The following is a 19,942-nucleotide window of genomic DNA, read 5'->3' on the forward strand; positions in this document are numbered from 1 at the left end:
TGAAATGCCTCGCTTCCTTCAAGCCAGGTACTGTGGTCCCTCTAAAACGATTCCAACAGCTCCTGGGGCATTTGGCATCCTCCGCGGCAGCCGCGCCGCTGGGGTTGATGCATATGAGACCACTTCAGCACTGGCTCCAGACTCGTGTCCTGAGACGAGCATGGCGCCGCAGCACGCACAATGTGAAAGTTACCACCGCCTGCCGCCAAACCTTCAAACCCTGGACAGACCTCTGCTTTTTACGGGCAGGGGTACCCTTGCAGCAGGTGTCCCGACGCGTTCTGGTCACAACCAACGCCTCCAAACTGGGTTGGGGTGCCGTGTGCAACGGGCACGCAGCCGCAGGCCGTTGGAACCATCCCCGCTGCATTGACACATCAACTGCCTCGAGCTGCTGGCTGTTTCTTTGCCCTGAGGAAGTTTCTCCCGTTAATTCGAGACAAACATGTCCTAGTCAGGACAAACAGCACCACAGTGGTAGCCTACATAAATCGCCAAGGCGGAGTACGCTCCCTCCACATGTCACAGCTCGCCCGTCATCTCCTCCTTTGGAGTCAGCAGCGACTCAAGTCACTGCACGCCACTCACATCCCCGGCAACCTCAATGTGATAGCGGACGCGCTGTCAAGACAAAGCTTGCCCGGCGGAGAGTGGAGGCTCCACCCCCAGTCGGTCCAGCTGATCTGGGACCGGTTCGGCAAGCCCAGGTAGACCTGTTTGCCTCCCAAGAAACCTCCCACTGCCCGCACTGGTATGCCCGGACAGAGGCTCCCTTCGGGGCAGATGCTTTGGTACACAGCTGGCCCGCGGGGCTGTGCAAGTACGCATTTCCTCCAGTGAGCCTTCTTGCACAGGTGCTATGCAAGGTCAGGGAGGACGAAGAGCAAGTCATTCTGGTGGCCCCATACTGGCCCACCCGGACTTGGTTCTCGGACCTCACGCTCCTCGCGACAGCCCCTCCCTGGCAAATTCCCCTGAGGAAGGACCTTCTTTCTCAGGGACGGGGCACGCTCTGGCACCTGCACCCAGACCTCTGGAATCTCCACGTCTGGCCCCTGGACGGGATGCGGAAGATCTAGCCGGCCTACCACCGACCATCATAGATACTATCAACCAAGCCAGAGCCCCCTCGACCAGGCATCTTTACGCCCTAAAGTGGCGTCTGTTCGCAAACTGGTGTTCTTCCCAGGCTGAAGACCCACAGAAGTGCGCGTTTAGGTCAGTGCTCGTGTTTCTACAGGAGAGGCTGGAGAGGAGGCTGTCACCCTCCACCCTCAAGGTGTATGTCGCCGCCATCGCGGCTCACCACGACACGATAGACAGCAAGTCTCTTGGTAAGCACGACTTAATCTCGTTAAGACGACAGTACTGCCAATTTTAGATATTATCTACAGAATGGCACCAAACACAGCTCTAAAAAAACTTGACACCATCTATCATTCAGCCATCCGTTTTGCCACTAATGCACCCTTTCACACTCATCATTGTGACCTGTATAAACTGGTGGGTTGGCCCTCCCTTTATACCCGGCGGCTCCATCATTGGTTTCTCTTCATATACAAGACAATTCTAATAGAGGCAAGGCACCTCTATATTTGTCATCCCTACTTCATGCCGCTCATAACACCTATCACACAAGATCAAGTAATTTGATTAAATTTAGTACCCCCCCTACTTCTACTACCTTTGGATGTAATGCCTTCCGCTTTGCATCAGTACATGACTGGAATATACTACAAAATACCCTGAAACTTACATCTCTGATCCCAATCTCCACCTTTAAAAAAAATTTCGAACATTACATAGTTGACTCTTGTTCCTGCTGACAATAATGAACCATATTTATACACACATATTTAAGCACTCTATTCCTTTTCTTTTCCCCTTTGTTGTCTATCTTTTTTAATTTAATTGCTTGTTCTATGTGTTATGTGTTTGACTATGTACAGCTGTACAGTATGTTCTTATTTATTCCTGTAGCCTCTTGGCCAGGTCATGTTTGTAAATGAGAAGTGGTTCTCAAACAGTTTACCTGGATAAATAAAGGTTAAATAAAATAAAATAAAAATTGACAGGTTCCTAAAAGGTGCCCGGAGGCTACCTCCCTCCCGGCCTAACCGATTCCCCTCCTGGGATCTCTCGATCGTCCTCATGGGCCTCCAGAGACCCTCCTTCGAGCCGCTAGATTCAGCTGGACTCAGGGCCCTCTCTCTCAAGACTGCCCTGCTGATCACGCTCGCCTCCATCAAGAGGGTCAGGGACCTGCAAGCATTCTCTGTGAGCGACACTTGCCTGGAGTTCGGTCTGGCAGACACATACGTGATCCTAAGACCGCGACCGGGCTATGTGCACAAGGTTCCTACCACACCCTTCATAGATCCGGTAGTGAACCAGCAAGCGCTGATCAGGGAGGAGGCAGACCAAGCCCTTTCGTTGCTGTGTCCGGTACGTGCTTTGCGTATCTATCTGGACCGCACGCAGAGCACTAGACGCTCTAAGCAGCTCTTTGTCTGCTTCGGGGGACAGCGGAAAGGGAATGCTGTCTCCAAACAGAGGCTTGCCCACTGGGTTGTCGACACCATTTCATTGGCTTATCACACCCAGGCCGTGCCCCCCTTGCGGGTCCGAGCTCACTCCACCAGGGGTGTTGCGTCCTCGTGGGCACTGGCCAGGGGCACCTCCCTAGCAGACATCTGCAGAGCAGCAGGGTGGGCAACACCTAACACTTTCTCGAGATTTTACAATCTCCGAGTTGAGTCAGTATCGTCCCGTGTTTTCCCGCTGACGATCTGGCCGGGTGAATCGCTTGCGCCTAGCGGCCTTTCCCTCAGCCGAGGTAAAATAGTGCGCCTCCGTTCCCAGGAGATCCCATCTTCGGGTCGTGGTTGACTCCTCCCTAGCCCTTTTGGGTCCGCAGTTCAGCGGAGGAACTCGCCGACCCAAGCCACTACGGGTACCCAATCTACCCTGTACTGGAATAGGTGCTCCACAGGTAAGGCCTCCTGTTCGGACTTCCCCTGTGTGTAATTCCGCTGTACTGTCCCCTCACAAGCGGACCCCCGTGTCTCCCTTAGGCAGTTACAGCTGCCTCGGTCGCCATGCTGTACGAGGCTGGATCTATCACCGCACCAACTTTTCCACATAGGTCCTAACAGGCCATGTGATGTATTTGCCACTCTTTGCCTCCCCTGCAGGGTAGGTGTGGCCTCTGCAGGGTCTTCTCCCCCTGAAAGAAGGGCTAAGACCCCCTTCCCTCAATGAGTGTAAGGGCCCCGGCCGTAGTTGCTCTATGCGAGAAACATAGAGAGAAAAGAGGCCCAGCCAGGCTGGCCCGTTCCCAGGTTGGCGGCCATCACCTTGTTCCCCCCTCCAGGGTAACCAGAAGGACTCTGATGGCTTTAATGGGGCATTGGGGAAGGGTACGTGCAGTCTGATACAGCTGGTCGCCTTTGCACGTAAGAATACCTGCTCGCTCCTGTATCAGCAGTTCACGTACATGGCTCAGCACATGGCGCGTTTATAAGTGGACCCCTAGTGTCGCTTCTCTGACACAACGTGGAGAGAGCGACAGAAGGGGAACGTCTAGGTTACGTATGTAACCTCCGTTCCCCGATGGAGTGAACGAGACGTTGTGTCTTCCCCGCCATGTCGCTGTGCCGAGCCACTGTTGTGGCCGGACCATTTCCGGCTCCTCAGAAAAATCCTGAATGAACTCCCGTATTTGCGCCGCTTAAATACCCGTATGTCCGGGGGTGGGATATGCAAATACCGGCTGCCAACATCTCATTGGCCTTTTTTCATAGATCAGAGGTGTATATCGGCGCTCAAGAGAGACCCCTAGTGTCGCTTCTCTGACACAACGTCTCGTTCCCTCCATCGGGGAATGGAGGTTAGATACGTAACCTAGACGTTCAACCAAAAATGAAAGAAGGTCCATACAACGCAAGTGAATGGTGGTCAGAACATTGTATTGAAATGACCAGTGTTGGGTAAGTTACTCTAAACAAAGTCATGAATTACTAACTAAGAAATGCATCTTCAACTGTGTAATTAGATTACTGTACTAATTACTCTGTCTGAAAAGTAATTGTTTTACTTATTACTAATTATATTCTAAAACCCTTATCAGCCTATGGGTATCTCAGCGAGTATTGAAGCTGACTATCAGCCTGGAGTCGCAAGTTCAAATCCAGGGTGTGCTGAGTCACTCCAGTCAGGTCTCCTAAGCAACCAAATTGGCCTAGTTGCCAGAGAGGGTAGAGTCACATGAGGTAACCTCCTCGTGGTCGCTATAATGTGGTTCTCTGTGGTGCGCGTGGTGAGATGTGTGTGGATGCCACAGAAAATAGTGTGAAGCCTCCATGCGCATTACCTCTCCACGGTAACACGCTCAACAAGCCACATGATAAGACGCGTGCATTGACAGTCTCAGATGCGGAGGCATTCGTCGTTCGCTACCCGGATTGAGACGAGACACTATGCCACCACGAGGACTTAGAGTGCATTGGGAATTGGGCATTTTCAAGAAAATCTTAAAAGAAAATCACGAGATTTTGGAAACTTTTAAAATATTTTTAATAGTGTTGAAGACAAGAAATGTATATGTGGTAACATTTATGACAATAAGGCGATTTTTTCAAAGAATTTGTCGTTTGTTTATAATCACAGCATAAACAATGTAGCCTCCTAAAATACATTTTTATATAGGTTAAAAAAGCTCTATACACAGTTCTGTTTCCTACATGCTATCGCTAGGACTTGTAAATATATCAATGCTCTTATCAAAGATGATATCATCCATTATTTATTTATTTATACAAATTATTCACTTCAATAAATATGTATCAAATTTAAGACTTTGTTTACATTCTCAAAACCTGTATGTTAAGAAGATACTTGGGTATTTTGGACAACAAGTCCATCATATTATTTGATATACTTTATTAAAGGCAGAAGCATAATCAGCCCCTAAAAAAAGTGTTTAGCCTTACTTTACATTTTAAGGACCATTATAGCCACATCTGTCTTAAACGTAAATCAGAAGTATGTTTTGATTATTTCATTTGCTTTGACTTTTCTGGCTGTAGAGGTCATGTTCTTTATATAGGATGAACTGCTTCAGTCGATCTGGCAACTGAAGGAAGCTCATGAAAACTGCAGCTCTCAGACGCAGTCGACCCAAACAGCTCCTGATCTTCAGTCGACAGAGGTGCTGCAAAGAGCGAACGTTCTCTGTGAACAAAAACGTAAGAAAAAAAATTAAAATAATAATCATCATTTGTGTTCCACCATTTGTACATACAATCTCTTGACGATCATGTTCAGAGAATCATGAAGAGAAAAACAAGATATGATGTTTTGCATAAGAGAATCAGAATTTGTTGGGGAAAGTGTCACGAAAATAATGTCACAATGCAATAAATCTTAATGGTCCTAAAGTAGATTTAAACGTCTTTATTATAAAGTATAATCTAATTTCTCATTTCTGTTGTTAAATATGACCTGGACATGTTCCTGAGAGACTTCGTAAGACCCCATGTCACATTTTTATCTACATTGTTCTTGTACAAACCTTGAATTTTGCAGATTTCAGGCCATTGTTTTTGCTCCATGAGAGCAGCCTTCAGTTTCGAGCAGAAGGTCACATGATCAACATAGTCCAGCATGATACGTACCACATCTCCAGAGAGATGCTTCAACCATGACACTGATATGACCTCACAGAACTACAGAGAGATACGGTTTAATTAGGTCCAAAATCAGTGCTTGAAACATTAGAAATTTACACAAAATGTAATTTCTGTCATCAACTCAATGATCAATGAAGCGTCCATGATATCAAACCTTGTGTGCAAACATGCCATTTTTGTCTCTGAATGCAAATAAGATTTTCAGTGAATAAAGACTTAAATTGAGTGTGAGTAAAAAATGACAGAATTTATATTCCTAGCCAATTTTTTTTAACTAATCACCAGAGTGTCTTTGATGACAGTATCACTCCAGCCCTCGTAACCATGTGGCACGTGCGAGCCGTCTCCATATGGACAGTCAAAGCAACGCTCCACATCGTAACCATAGTTACACAGCATCCGCAGCACAATCTCGTCCTTTAGGGCGTACTGTAAAGCCGACGGGAAGTGAGTTGTGTTCACCCTGCAAAAATAATTGACATTGGCACCATATCGTAGCAACACGTGGATCAGCTCATAGTTGCCCAGGTGTAGCGCCAACTGCAGGCATTTGATAGGGTCCTGGTTGGGCATGGCTCCAGCTTCTAGCAGAACCTTGGTAGATGCGACGTCGTCATTGGCTACGGCAAAGTACAAGGCAGACTGGCGATTGTCGTCGTAGTTACGCCGTACCCATGAATGAAGCATGAAGTTGGGATCATAACCGGCATTGAGAAGCATCTCCAGACACTGTGTTTGTCCACTGGCTGCTGCTGAATGAAGGGGACTGATTCCACTGTCATCTACTGCATCCCATGTTGTTATGGGTATCAGAAGAGCAAGAGCCCTGAGAGGAGATGATGTTTATATACAGAGTCAGGGTTAAGTTACTCATAATTTAAAGTAGTTTAAATGCAGCCCTTTAGTAAAATTAGTTAGCTATAACAAATGATACAAATAAAAATTAGCCACACTGGGATGGGGGATATCTTTTTAATTTACATATTTAAAAAATTAGACTATGATTGTGGCAGGGCGGAGGGCGGGGCCGGGTCGTGATCATACACACCCGGTCCCGTATTAGGCTAATCAAGCCTCCGTGAGGGATAAAGGTCGACAGCAGAGGATCGTGCGGGAGAGAGAGAGAGATAGTTTACGGACATGTCCGTCATGTGTGTGTTTGTGTCTTCTGTTTTAGTTTGAAATTAAAGTATTATTTATATTGAAAAGCCGGTTCTCGCCCCCTCCTTTCCATTGATCACTTTACAGTGGTGCCGAGAACCCGGTTTGGAGGAGAGTGTCGCTATGGAGCCTTCACCGCTGGCCGAAGTCATCAACGCCCTCACCAACATCCAGAAGACACAAACACACACATGACGGACATGTCCGTAAACAATCTCTCTCTCCCGCCCAATCCTCTGCAGTCAACCTTTATCCCTCACGGAGGCTTGATTAGCCTAATACGGGACCGGGTGTGTATGATCACGACCCGGCCTCGCCCTCCGCCCTGCCACAATGATATTATGAGATATAACTAATTTAATTTTTGATTGTTTCATTTTAATTTAATTGTAATTTTAATTTGATTTAAATTACATTTTAATTACATTTTAATTAATTTAATATAAAAACAATTTATTACTTGCTTGATTTGAAAAATAATTAAATTATAATATATTGTTAACTTTTTATTAATTAATTGTTAAAAATAAAATTTTAATGAATGAATTGCTTAATTTTAGCATGCTTATCAATCATTTATTGCACAAATTGTGTGGGACAAGTTACGCAAGTTATACTTCAATATTGCTTAGCAAATTATTTGGATTGCTTGATTTTAATTACATTTTAAAAAAGAAATATTGATTTAATTTTAAAATAATTTTAACATTTAAATTAATTAATTTTAAAATTAAAGTAAAATATTTTTTTGATAAAATTAATTGTTAAAATTTATTTCAATTACAGATCATTACATTTATTTATTAAACCTAATTTTAACTTACTTTAAGAATGTCTCTCCTCATCTAGCTGCAAAATTTGAGATATCATTCAAAGCAAATGCAAATGGTGCAGCACAACTTTTTGGCTTTTTGGAGCTTCAAAATTCTGGCCAATGTTCACTTGCATTATACGGACCTACAGAGCTGAATTATTCTTCAAAAAATCTTAGTTTGTGTTCAGCAGAACAAAGGACATCGCACATCTGGGATGGCATGAGCAAATAATGAGAGAATTTTCATTTTTGTGTGAAAGATACCTTTAGGGGTGAAACAGTGAGGCCTGTTATGACTGAAATTCTTTGCTAATATTAAAGCCTTAAATCAAACCATGGTTTATTCCTAGGCTGTTAAACCAGCTTTACATACTGTGTTGTTTTCCGTGACTTTGCTTTGAAAAAACATCATATAAAAAACGTCACTAACTTCACATGTCCACGGTGAGCCACTCTGTGAATGGGCAGATGGCCTGTGTGTTTGGGTACATTAGCGTCTGCTCCATGTTCCAGCAGTAGTGAAATCACATCAGGGTTTCCTGAAGCAGAAGCTTCAAACAGGATAGTAGCGCTGTCCTGAGCCTGAGACTCCACATTAGCACCTACATCAGAGTTTTATTAGTGACTTTGAACGGCACATAACAAACATGCTATACTATAATGTACAATACTATAGCTGCATTCCAATTCATACACTAACCATCCTAAATATTTTGTATATCATAGTACTGTACATTGAATATAGTAAGCTAATTGTGTACTATTTTCATTGGATTCTCAAAGGGTGCACCTGTGCATGCTTTTTGGGTCATTATTGCGCAGTATCCCTTGCAAACAACACACAGAATTTATGTTATGGAAACATGTGCCATTACTTGCTTGTTATCTTTCTACATATTCAAACATTTGGACTTTCCCATCACCTAGAGAAGAACAATGGAGCCTCTTAGAGGAAAGGGAGGGACTAAAATAGTTTGCGTTCCCTCACATTAAGTTTTGGGTTCCCTTGCAATATTTTTGCATTCTCTCACAACCATAGTAGATGTTGTGTTTACTTTGGTTTTACTACAAAGACCACGGTTATATTTCGTAAGGAATGTGTTACAGTTCAAGGATGGGTAAGGAGGAGGCGGGAATCGGCTGAACAGTAAACATAAATTTCGAGTTTCAAACTTAACTTAAAACAAACATAAATAAAACACAGACACACATGCAACACGGCCATGTGCGTCTCTCTCTCTCTCTGTGGAACTGACGCCTCTGGCTCCCCTTTATCTCGCTCTTCCGAGATAAAGGGGATATATACAGAATGCATGATAGTCCTAACTATAGAGAGTACATCACTATGAAGACAAAGCCAAATCCCGGCCGGACACTTTTTCAGGTCCGAAAAAGGGGATGTATGGTCACCCTAGAATTGGGATGCAGCCCATTTTTACATAATCATATGCTTCAACACAAATGCTGACCTCTCCGCAGAAGAGTTCGAATGATTTCCAGGTGTCCTCCCTGTGCAGCTAATGCTAAAGGGGTCAGGCCGTAAGTGCTCATGGGGTCAGGATGAGCCCCGTTTTTCAACAACAGATCTACAAAATCTGTCAGACCCAACCGGGCAGCTTCATGTAGTGCGGTCCTGCGGTGCGCCCCCTCCTGGTTAACACTAACATTAAAGTTGAGTAGAACTTTCACCATGTCGTAGTGGTTGTTTCGTATGGCTGTGGGGAGGAAGATGACAGCTTGAACATAACTGAACTGAAAGAGTTGTCTGTCAAATTTGGTTGCAAAAGAAGTGTAATGTAATCATTACTATCAAACAAAAGTCAAAGTAAATAATATTGTCAATTTGAAAAAAATAGGAAATACATAAAAACGGGAAAGAAAACTAAAGTTGTCAAGCCAGTTCATTCTGTTTTAAATTGTCATTTTAATGAAGCTTTACTGACCTACAATGAGAGGCGAGTCTTCCTCCTCATCCAGGGTGTCTGGACTGCTGCCGTTGTCCAACAAAAAACAGGTGTTTTCCACAAGACCTTTCTCCACAGCTAAGAATAGGGCTGTTTTACCATGATGAGTCCCTCTGTGCTTTGAATCCTCAGGAGAAGCTGTGGAAATGATTAATTACAGTAATGGTTCACTCAGAATGAATATTGACTTACCTTCATGTTGTTTGGACACCATTATTATTTTCTCTGTTGTAAGACACAAAATGATATGTTAGGCAGAATGTTTGAGCTTCTCTTTTCCATACAACGAAAGTAGATAGAGATTTAGCACCATCAAAGTTAACCCTTAAACCCTATGGACCCGCCGGCGCACAAAGGTGGCGCTATTTCGCTATTTTGCTTCAAACATTAAAGTCCCCATATGTATAGCTCAGGCATATGAGGTATCATTTGAAAGCTTCAAAACGTTTTAAGAGATAACCATCACTTCTGCATTTATGTTACTTAAAATAACAAAATAAAGCCTCAAATCATTCACGTTGAAAATTAGCACCACCTAAAGTTAATGGGGTAGAAATATTTCTATACAAATAAAAGTCCTTCATATAGCACCTAAATGGACAAGTCATACACCAAAAGAATTCTCTCATTGTCAGGAACGTGACTGTACAGTTCATTTGTTGCCCTAAAACCACAGATTGAAAGATTTTCAAAAGAATCACAAAGTGAAATATGATTTCTGTAAGTCATCAAATACAAACACCTCTTTTACACTTCAATAATCGCTGCTGTAAGCCACAAGTAGCCAAAAACTTTATATCTGCGTTTACCTAAAAATTCTGTTTTTTTACTTTGGGAGCTTGCTTGGCTGAATTATCCAATGTTACAACCCATCCAGAAGGAAAAGCATTAAAAATAATCATCAGAAAAATATGTTTTTAGACTATTGATGATAAAATGTTATATATCATTACAAAAGGGAGGATCTCAGCTTTCTAATGACACCTAGATTGAGCTTCTAGTCCACTCATTGGCTAAAATATTCAATGAAACAATGAGGGTGGTGCTTGAACTGAAAATAAGACTGAATGTCTATGGACGAGCACATCTGTGAGGGCGAAAATGTGTAAGAGTGCCACCTACATTTCAGATGAGTATATTGTGATGGAATGTGATAGAGAAGTGCTTGCTGCCATCTAGTGGAATAAATTTAGACTTGTCAAAGTGAGGTAGAGTGAACAGAAGCAGAATTACATGTTAACAAAGTTAGGACCAAATTATTTATTGAAAAAAACAAACATTCTGTTTATTATAAAATTAAAAACACAATATTATTTATGAATAATTGGAGTCTTTGTTTATTTTTTAATTGGGGTGTCCTCAGAAAAAATAGACAGATTTTTTGCAATTAGTTCACAGTGTGTGTGAATGGTAAGCATTTCAATTTTAGTGTGAAAAACTGTGGGCAGCAACCTTAAAATGCACCTGAGTATAAGGGCTTTTAAGAGTTATGGCAGATGGAATGATTATCATTAGGTTCATATGGCTTCAGAAAACTTGGAATACAGCACAGAAGTCGTATGGACTACTTTTATAGTGGGGTTTTTTGGCGCTTAACTAAATAAAAACCAGATGATCTCAATGTGAACTCACCAACAGTTGGTTGAAAGTTCTTCACCTGAAATTAAACTACTGCCCCCAGTGGCCGAAGCTTGACGTGTTGTTGAATGTATGAGCACTTGTGCACTCCAATTTCCGGGTGAAATATCCACAGAGTGGTGCCAAAAGCAAGTTGTATTTTTAGTTAATTCTACTCCCTTACTCAAATTCAAACCCCAACCCTAAATCTAAACATCAGTGGAGTATAATTAAAATTTTAAAGCAAAAATGCAACCTCCAAATCATGCTCACCATTGATTATGTGAATGTGATTGCTTTCTGACTCCCACAGGACAAGAACACATGTCTCAGTAGCACCAGTAACATCACAGGAAAAGGTAAACACATTTTAATCTATGCAAAAATGTCTGATGGAAGATGGCACTTTTCAGTATCTCGGCAGAATGGTGTCAATTTCAGGAAACCGGAACATTCGGTACCAACATGTCGAATTCCTGTGTGATCATGTTGATAAATCACCATCCACTTACATTGTAGAAAAAGAGTAGACATTCCCTCTAAGATGACCTTTTGTGTTTCACAGAAGTAACTAATACAGGGATGTGACAACATAGGGAGACTGAACAACTCATTGGATTTTCTAGTCTGCCTTTGCTACAAGCCTAAAAATGTGCACGACAGACCATTGAATGTGATCTCAAGGATGTTCTGGTTGCTCTGTATAGCAGCCTCGTGTAATGGAATGAATCCTGTGCTATCCTCTTCATAAAAGGCTCGCTGGTGAACTGTCAGTTTACGGAGAGCATTTTCATCACCTGATAAACCATCAAGAAAGAGACATGAGTCAATAACAGGATTAGAAATTAAACAGAAAGGCAAAATGGCAAGGAAAAAAAAAGTGACAAAAAGAGACCCAAATGTTTTAAATGTCGGGGCAATAAACTGTTGTAGAATTCCTGTTTTTTTCTTTGTTATATGTTGATATATATTTCACAGTATTCTATTTCAGGCATTTCTAGAGGTTTAGTACATTTATACACAATGTTGTGAGCTATAGATGTCAGATATCTGTATTCACCAGTGTTATAGAAAGTACCCAAATTGTACATTTGGTTAAATGTAAATGTTACCACATTTTATTACCCTTCCACCAACTGCTAAATATTACATATATGGACATGTTCTCCAGGAAAGGCGGGAAATCTGAACACATGTTCACGCACATAACTTCATCAGTATTTCACAACATTCTTTTTTCTTTTCTTTTTTATTCTCCCCTTTTCTCCCCAATTTGGAACTAGTGTCTTGCCTCAATCCAAGTGGCTGAGGACGAATCTCTGAGCCTCTGAGACTGTCAATCCGTGCATCTTATCACGTGGCTTGTTGAGCGCATTACCGCGGAGACATAGCACGTGTGGTGGCTTCACGCTATTCTCCACGGCATCCACGCACAACTCACCACACGCCCCACCGAGAGCGAACCACATTATAGCGACCATGAGGAGGTTACCCCATGTGATTCTACCCTCCCTAGCAACTGGGCCAATTTGGTTGCTTGGGAGGCCTGGCTGGAGTCACTCAACCACCCTGGATTCGAACTTGTGACACCTGGTGTGATAGTCAGAGTCAATACTCACTGAGCTACACAGGCCCCCTCACAACATTTTAAAAGTTTGATTCAAAAATGAATACAACAATTTACATGAACCGTATCATAAAACACGCCGTTCTGGGTTCTGGATTATTTTGATTCAGATTCACTAATTGATTCGCAAAATTAATGATTCAGACTGCTTTTCGAACAGATTTGACTGATTCAAGAGAATCGCATTTATTGAAAGATTTGACTTAAACGATTTGTCCACGAATTGAACATCACTATCTCCGAGTCGCATATGCTAACATTTACAACAGTGTTATTTTGTGTTTTGATCAGTCGCAAAAGTAACAAAAGTGTCTGGATTGATGTATTGGTGTAAAAATATTAATTGACTTCCTCAATTACTCAAAATGAATTGACAAGTTCGACTAATGAAATAGAAGTCATCAGAAATATAGAAACGAAAATTACAATTATTGAACTTGAAAGTACAATTATGTACTTAAAGCTGAAGTGTGAAGATTCTGTAGTCCTGCCCCCAGCTCACCCCATTGGTCGAGCCAATGTTGTGTGTCGGGCAGGATGGCAGGGCAAACCAAACAAAGATATTTTTGTAAAGTCAAAGAAACACAGTATTTACAGTTTTTGAGAAAATTACCCAACGAATGACTGTATACAATGTAAGTATTTCAACATTGAAAAAGTTACACACTTCAGCTTTAACTAAGCACAGTAACTAAATATTAATACTTTGTTACTTCCCCTGAGGAACCATTATGTTAAATACATTGCTTGTTTGAATGTTTTTGAAAGGGAAAAATAACAATTGTAACATGATTACATTCAAATCAGTAGACAGTAAATAGATGTGGAGTCTAAAATAGAGACCGGACATTTAAAATGAACTTTAGGGAAGTATTTATTGTGTGATGATATCTCATCCATTATTTTACAGCTACTTTTCAAAAACATTAGAAATGCCCCTGAAAACCTACTAAGGTTGTCAAGCATTCTTACCATGTTTTATGGCATTGAATATTTTCTCTCTCGCAGGAGTAATCTGAATGTTCCTGCAGACAAAAATGTAAAATTTAATTCAAGTATTTCACAACATCATTGAATTCCAGCTTGTTATAGGCGGAAAGTCTGTTTGCACCTGCAGACGTCACCAGAGGAGTTATTGACCTCAGTTTGCTTGTGGCACTGCAGCAGACTCTGTTCAATTATGAACTGTGTTGCCACATCCTCATCGAAAATATCTCCTGAAGTGTCCAGATCCATAATGCCGTCTTGGTGGATGTCCGTGGTGACTGGTGACTCCTTCAAATTACCCTTTTTCAATTGTAAATCAACTTCTCCTCTCCTGGTGATATTAACATTGTATTGCTCAGAGGTTTATCTTTCAAAGGTTGGACAGTGAAACATGGCAAAACGTTCCATAGCCTATTGAAGGGCTCAAAATGCTCAAAAGTCCCGAATTCATTTGGCGAAAAGTTTCCCAGAGATAGCACAAATATATCTCTGAGATGTCTGTTTAAGAGCATTTCATCTAATTATTATCTGCTAAACATCTTAAAAAGATCAGATTTACAAACATTCTAAATCACAAACATCTTAAAGACATCTGTTGAATGTCTTAGTGACATCTGATTGACATACATCTTATAGACATATTCCAGATTAGCAAACAGCATCTTCCTGATGTAGACACACACATCAAATAGGCTTCTGGGTGATCTACGTGTGCTATCGGGGTTTAGTATGACGTCTAGGAGAAACACTTAAAAAAATTATTCTTATGGGATCATAGAGCAAAGATGTCATGTGACTTATTACGATATGCATGCCAAATATCTCCAGCCCATGTGATTGCAACAAACATGTAAACTGTAAATGTAATACCACGTGCAAGTGTATAACTGGAATTAAACATCTGTGTGATATAAGTAAACTGCTTTAGTCTTTACTTTTATGACATGCATTTGTCTGTCAATATCATGGTATGGCACAATAATTAATAAAAAACACAGCAGTTTTAACAGGTCGCAATTTGGTAAGACTTTCTAAATGCAAAAAGATAACAAACCACCACACATACACACCAAACCTTCCTTAACTGCAAAATTTTACACTTTCAACACCTCAAAATGATTCATTCCCCTTTAGTTTTTCACATTACCTTTTATCAGTTATGGTTGTTGTTGTGTGTCCGTTGGTTTGGGGGCATCACCCAGGCTGCATACTAGGTTATTTAGGTCACAGTTCCTCTATAAATACCTGATCATGAGACAGCAGAGGCCACTCTTGTGAATTTAGACATGTGATGTAGCCGGCACACACTTCGGCATTCATGGGGACGTTCACAAGTGGTGTGTGGCGTGCCGTGAATGTCAGTTGGTGAATCCACCGGCCACCCCAAAAGCACCATTGCACCCCTTACCTCTTATCCAGGTCCCCTTCGAGAGAATTGGCATAGACCTCATCGGGCCATTAGAACGGACTGCACACGGGCATAGATTTGTGTTGGTCTAGTGGATTATGCAACGCAAAATCCAGAAGCAGTGCCCCTGTACAACATCTCAGCACGTAGTGTTGCAGAGGCACTCTTCCGAATAATCTCCCGAATGGGGATTCCAAAAGATATCCTCACTGATCAAGGCACTACCTTTATGTCACGAACACTACATGAACTATATGAATTGCTAGGTATTAAATTTATTCGCACCAGTGTTTATTACCCACAAAACAGATGGTTTGGTGGAACAATTTAATAAAACCTTAAAAAATATGATTTGTAAATTTGTACACGAGGATGCTAGTGGCTTGAACCCTTGCTATTTGCAGTGCGAGAGGTCCCGCAAGCCTCAACAGGGTTTTTCCCCATTTGAGTTGCTGTGTGCATGCCACGCGGCCTGCTCGACATCATACAGGAAGCTTGGAAGGAGGGACCTTCAAACAGTAAAAATGTAATTCTGTATGTTCTTGATCTTAGAGCAAATCTCCACACTTTTAGTCGATTAACACAGGAGAATTTGCTCCAAGCTTAGGAATGTCAAAGCCGGCTATATGACAGCAGCACTCGACTATGAAAATTCACACTGGGATATAAGTGCTTGTATTACTGCTTACATCAAGCTCTAAATTCTGGTTGGGACTGGGTCTAATTTGGGCGGGCCAAGGCCCACCCTTGGCTACGCCACTGGCTGACATCATAGTGAGCACATAAGCCAGAGTCCAGCTACACACTGTCAGACTTTTCCTTTTTCAGGCTGCGGAGACATCTAGTGCAAGGGCCCTTTGAGGTCACACAGCAAGTCGGAGACCTCAACTATGAGGTTAAGCGAACAGATAGGGTGGAGCACGTCAAGTTTACCATCTAAACCTCCTAAAATCATGGAGGGAGGTGGTCCCCGAGGCCTTAGCGACAGTTGTCCCTGAGAGGGCGGAGCTCCGGCCGGAGGTGAATCTCAAACCAAATTCATTCACCCCAGTCCGGGTGATTCTCATCATTGCAGCTCACAGATGTGGCAGTCGGAATTTGTTTGGAGCCTTGTTACCTCATCTCAGGGAACCAGGGTTATGTAGTAACAGAGATCTTCTGTCGGAAGCTGATGTTGTTGGAGCAGTAAACCATCACACCGTGGCACTGATGTGCAATGCCTAATAGACATAAAAGGGTAGTCCAAAGCATCGCTGTAGCCACACCTTCATATTGGTAAGTGGGAACAGTAAAATAATGGCTTGATGTCAAGATAGAGACACTAGCCATGCAGGCTAGTGGATCAGTGTCTCAACATCTATTCCCAGTAATTCCCTGGTTAGCAGGATTTAGGGGAGCAGAGCAATCCTCAGGGCTAATGACACTAGCCAACAGTTAAGTGAACCATTGTACAAATGCTCTCATTAACCCCAGTGGGAATAGGGAGACCATAGCTTTTAATCTAACACAGTATTAAATGTTTATTGGTTACTGATCAACCCTGTTCCCACCTGAATACACATGGGAAGATACATGAGCCTCAGTCAGATGTCAGACTTGCAGTCTCCAACGTGAAGAGGGAAGATACATGCAGGTTATAAAACCTGGCGAAGGTGTTAGGGGAAGCTCAACCTGCAGCCAGACACATATCTTCTAGAGACATGCCTTTTGCCCATGCCCAGGAGGAGGCCAGACACCTGGTCAATGGGCTTTGATCCCCATGGTGCACTGTATGCCTTGCGAGTCATATGTGAATGCAATAGCGTCCATGACCCAGTGGGATGCTCTTTGCTTGGAGACGCATAAACCCTTTGTGCATCCTCCAAAACGAACAAACAGTTGTTCTGGTACTCTGAATTTACTTATTTGGTCAATTTTGGTGTGTAATGCCTTCACTGGGCAGAGCAAGAGTAATCTCTGCCCTAAAGGAGTTTACCTTAGCTAGGCTTCAGAATGTTCTTTGACAGGCCTGGTCGAACTCTAAACAGGAGTTACTGACCGAAAGGGCCTGAAGTTCTCCAACATGTTAGATTAATGCTAAAGCTAAAGCATCACAGTCTTCAAAGAGCGTATGCGTGCCTCAGATGGCTCAAATGGGGAACACATAAGTGCGTTTAACATCAGCACTGAGATGGTAGCAGTGCAAAATAGGATCTTAGCTGAAATCTGCTGACCAGAGGTATTTTTTCTATAGTCATGTCCACAGAGGTCATGAATGGCTGCTATGGTAGTGACATAAACCTTGAGCCTGGATGGAGTGAGCCTGCATCCAAGTGCTCTTCCAGGAAGGAGAGTATTATCTGCACACGGCAATCCTTTGTGTCCTCATCTGTTTGCCACTTGAAGGCATGAAGCGTTGAGGTGGCCCTGGCCTGTAGTATGGTGCTTTACAACAGTTGCGACAACCCTGTTGTGTCCGATGAGCCTCAGTCAGATGCCAGATTTGCAGTCTCCATAGCACTGGCCGAGGATGCTTCCGAGAGCAGATCCAACCTCAAATGATTTTCCCATGGCTCTACCACATTGGGAATCAGTGACTGTTTCACTGCTCCCCTGCTTTCCCATATCTTGCACAATACTCAATACTTGCATCCTACACAGGCTGAGGAGCACTGTATGAAGGCCGCATCAGTAGTGACAACTATGACTCTGCCTGTCCTGGCAAGTTTCACACTTTGCCGTAAAACTTTTTCTCCAAATAGCTAGCGTGGCTAGGCAGCGAGGCGAAGGTCACCATGTTGCCAAGCTTGATAAGGAACCCTCGGGCAGAGCCAGCACTGGAGAGGTCTCATCTGTAGCAAGCCTAGCAGGGTGACTGTGGCTGCAGTGGGCATCAAGCCTAGTGCTTGCTGGTACTGGTGCAACAAAAGGGTTATACCCAGCTTGAACCTTGTCAAGTGTAAGAGTATGGACTGAACTTGTTCACTGGTCAGGTGCCGATGACCGAGAGTCGATTAGAGAGTTTTATTCCTAGGAAGGAAACTTGATGACTGGACACTCACACGCTCTTTGTCAAATTGCCCTTGAGGCCCCAAAGTGCTAGCAACCAGTCTGTGCTTGCACACTTGTACCTTCGCTGTTACTGCACTCTCCTGACTTAGTAAAGCACCACATACCCCCATCGCCCGACTCAGGCCGGGGAGCCATCCGGCCTGTCACTTAATCCTGGGTTTTGGCACCAATGTAACAGGTTTCTAGATTCTTCTGAAGGAGGAAGCAGGAGCCGGGTAAATGTCCAGCATAAGTCTTTTAATTCACAATACTTTTCAGTATAAACACCTAAATGGTCCTGCTTTTCAGCACAACAAATGCACTCGGTCTCACACACACAGTTTCGTGCACCTCTCTCTCCTCCTCCGGTGGTCTGGATTGCCTCTTTTATCCCTTTCCAGCTCTCACTGCAATGCAGAACAGCTGTTAGAAATAATTTCCCACAGGTGTCAATCCTTACCGTTCTTCCTCTCCTGGCTTCACTCTCCAGAGATGTCACTCGGCCATATCCACATCACCACGCTTCGATTGAGTTATCAGCAGCCAATCATTAAGGTACGGACACCTAACTGGGGAGAGCGTCAAGTCAAATGTGCAACTCTGGAAAGGGCAGCACCGGTGGTGAAGATCGAAGGCACCAACGCTGTGAACACATTTAGCCTTTTCTGCTTAAACCTTGTCAAGCATAGGAGAATAGACTTAGGGCATTAGTTGGTCATGTATGTTGACCTGGCAACTGCCTTGAATTTCATAGGAAGGAAACTTACAGACTGGGCACCAACACGCTCTTTATCCAGTTGCCCAATTGTAAGGGGTCAAGTGAGAACTTCAAGCAACTCACAGAGGCCACATTGTCCTATTTCCGGGAGCTGCAGAGGAGTAAGCAGGAAGAGAGGTGAGCTGCTTCGACTTTCAGAACCACTAGAGCCAAGTGTAATGAGTTTCATACGCTAACATTGAATGCAATGAGTCTCAAAAAGCGCTGTTAAGGAACAGCGCTAAAGCCCATCAGCAAGAGGGATGTATTGCTAGCAGGTGTAAACAGTTGTGAAATATTTCTGCCTTTAAAAAGGCATACTTTTCAGCAAGTGGCTATTTTACTTCTTTAATTTTTTACTTTAAGGAGTGCAATGTAAATACTACTAACCCGGAATAGTTTGAAGAAGTGCTTCTTTGCTGGTGCACACAGGTAGAAGAGTAAAATTTGTTCCCACTGACCAGGTGCAAGACGAGAAGCGAAGCATTGGTTTAGGGTTCCAGAGGTACGAGAGATGTCTCCGCAGTCTGACAGTGTGTAGCTGAACTCCGGCTTATGTGCTCACTATGATGTTAGCCAGTGGCGTAGCCAAGGGTGGGCCTGGGCCCGCCCAAATTAGACCCAGTTCCAACCAGAATATTAGAGATTATTTTTTTAAGTCAAATATATATTTATAAAATTCACCTTTTTACATTTTTTGACATGTACACAATCAAATTATGATACCATCTGATACTATCACTGTAAAAAGTTAAATAAAACATTATCATGTTTCTGTTTCACAATGAATAAATAAATAAATAGGATAATTCACTCATGTTGTTGTATTCATCATTTGTAAGTCCCTTTGTATAGAAAAGTCTGCCTAAATTAATACATGTAAAATT

At 42.8% G+C, this 19,942-nt stretch overlaps 1 protein-coding gene across 2 annotated transcripts; it reads right to left on the reverse strand.

Annotated features, from left to right (window-relative positions):
• Positions 1-4,611: 4,611 nt before the first annotated feature.
• Positions 4,612-15,084, reverse strand: asb14a (ankyrin repeat and SOCS box containing 14a). Of its 2 annotated transcripts, XM_052101923.1 has the most exons (10): positions 15,008-15,084; positions 13,985-14,191; positions 13,846-13,898; positions 11,912-12,043; positions 9,609-9,767; positions 9,135-9,380; positions 8,096-8,267; positions 5,973-6,516; positions 5,573-5,726; positions 4,612-5,232 (listed from the first exon to the last, which is right to left on the reverse strand). In XM_052101923.1, the coding sequence occupies exons 2-10, from the start codon at positions 14,107-14,109 to the stop codon at positions 5,060-5,062; spliced, it is 1,758 nt and encodes a 585-aa protein (XP_051957883.1). In that variant the 5' UTR covers positions 14,110-14,191; positions 15,008-15,084; the 3' UTR covers positions 4,612-5,059. The 2 variants fall into 2 exon arrangements, with proteins under 2 accessions (XP_051957883.1, XP_051957884.1); XM_052101924.1 differs by lacking the exon at positions 15,008-15,084 and having other exon boundaries at positions 13,985-14,475.
• Between the last annotated feature and the right edge of the window lie 4,858 nt (positions 15,085-19,942).

The sequence above is a fragment of the Xyrauchen texanus genome, chromosome 32, assembly GCF_025860055.1.
Source record: "Xyrauchen texanus isolate HMW12.3.18 chromosome 32, RBS_HiC_50CHRs, whole genome shotgun sequence".
Lineage (NCBI taxonomy): Eukaryota > Metazoa > Chordata > Actinopteri > Cypriniformes > Catostomidae > Xyrauchen > Xyrauchen texanus.

Coding starts and splice junctions, on each gene's coding strand:
- asb14a (XM_052101923.1), bottom strand. CDS start 14,109: ATGGATCTGGACACTTCAGGAGATATTTTCGATGAGGATGTGGCAACA. Junction 8,268..9,134: donor TCGAACTCTTCTGCGGAGAG/GTCAGCATTTGT, acceptor ACTCTGATGTAG/GTGCTAATGTGGAGTCTCAG. Junction 5,727..5,972: donor CTGTCATCAAAGACACTCTG/GTGATTAGTTAA, acceptor ATCTCTCTGTAG/TTCTGTGAGGTCATATCAGT.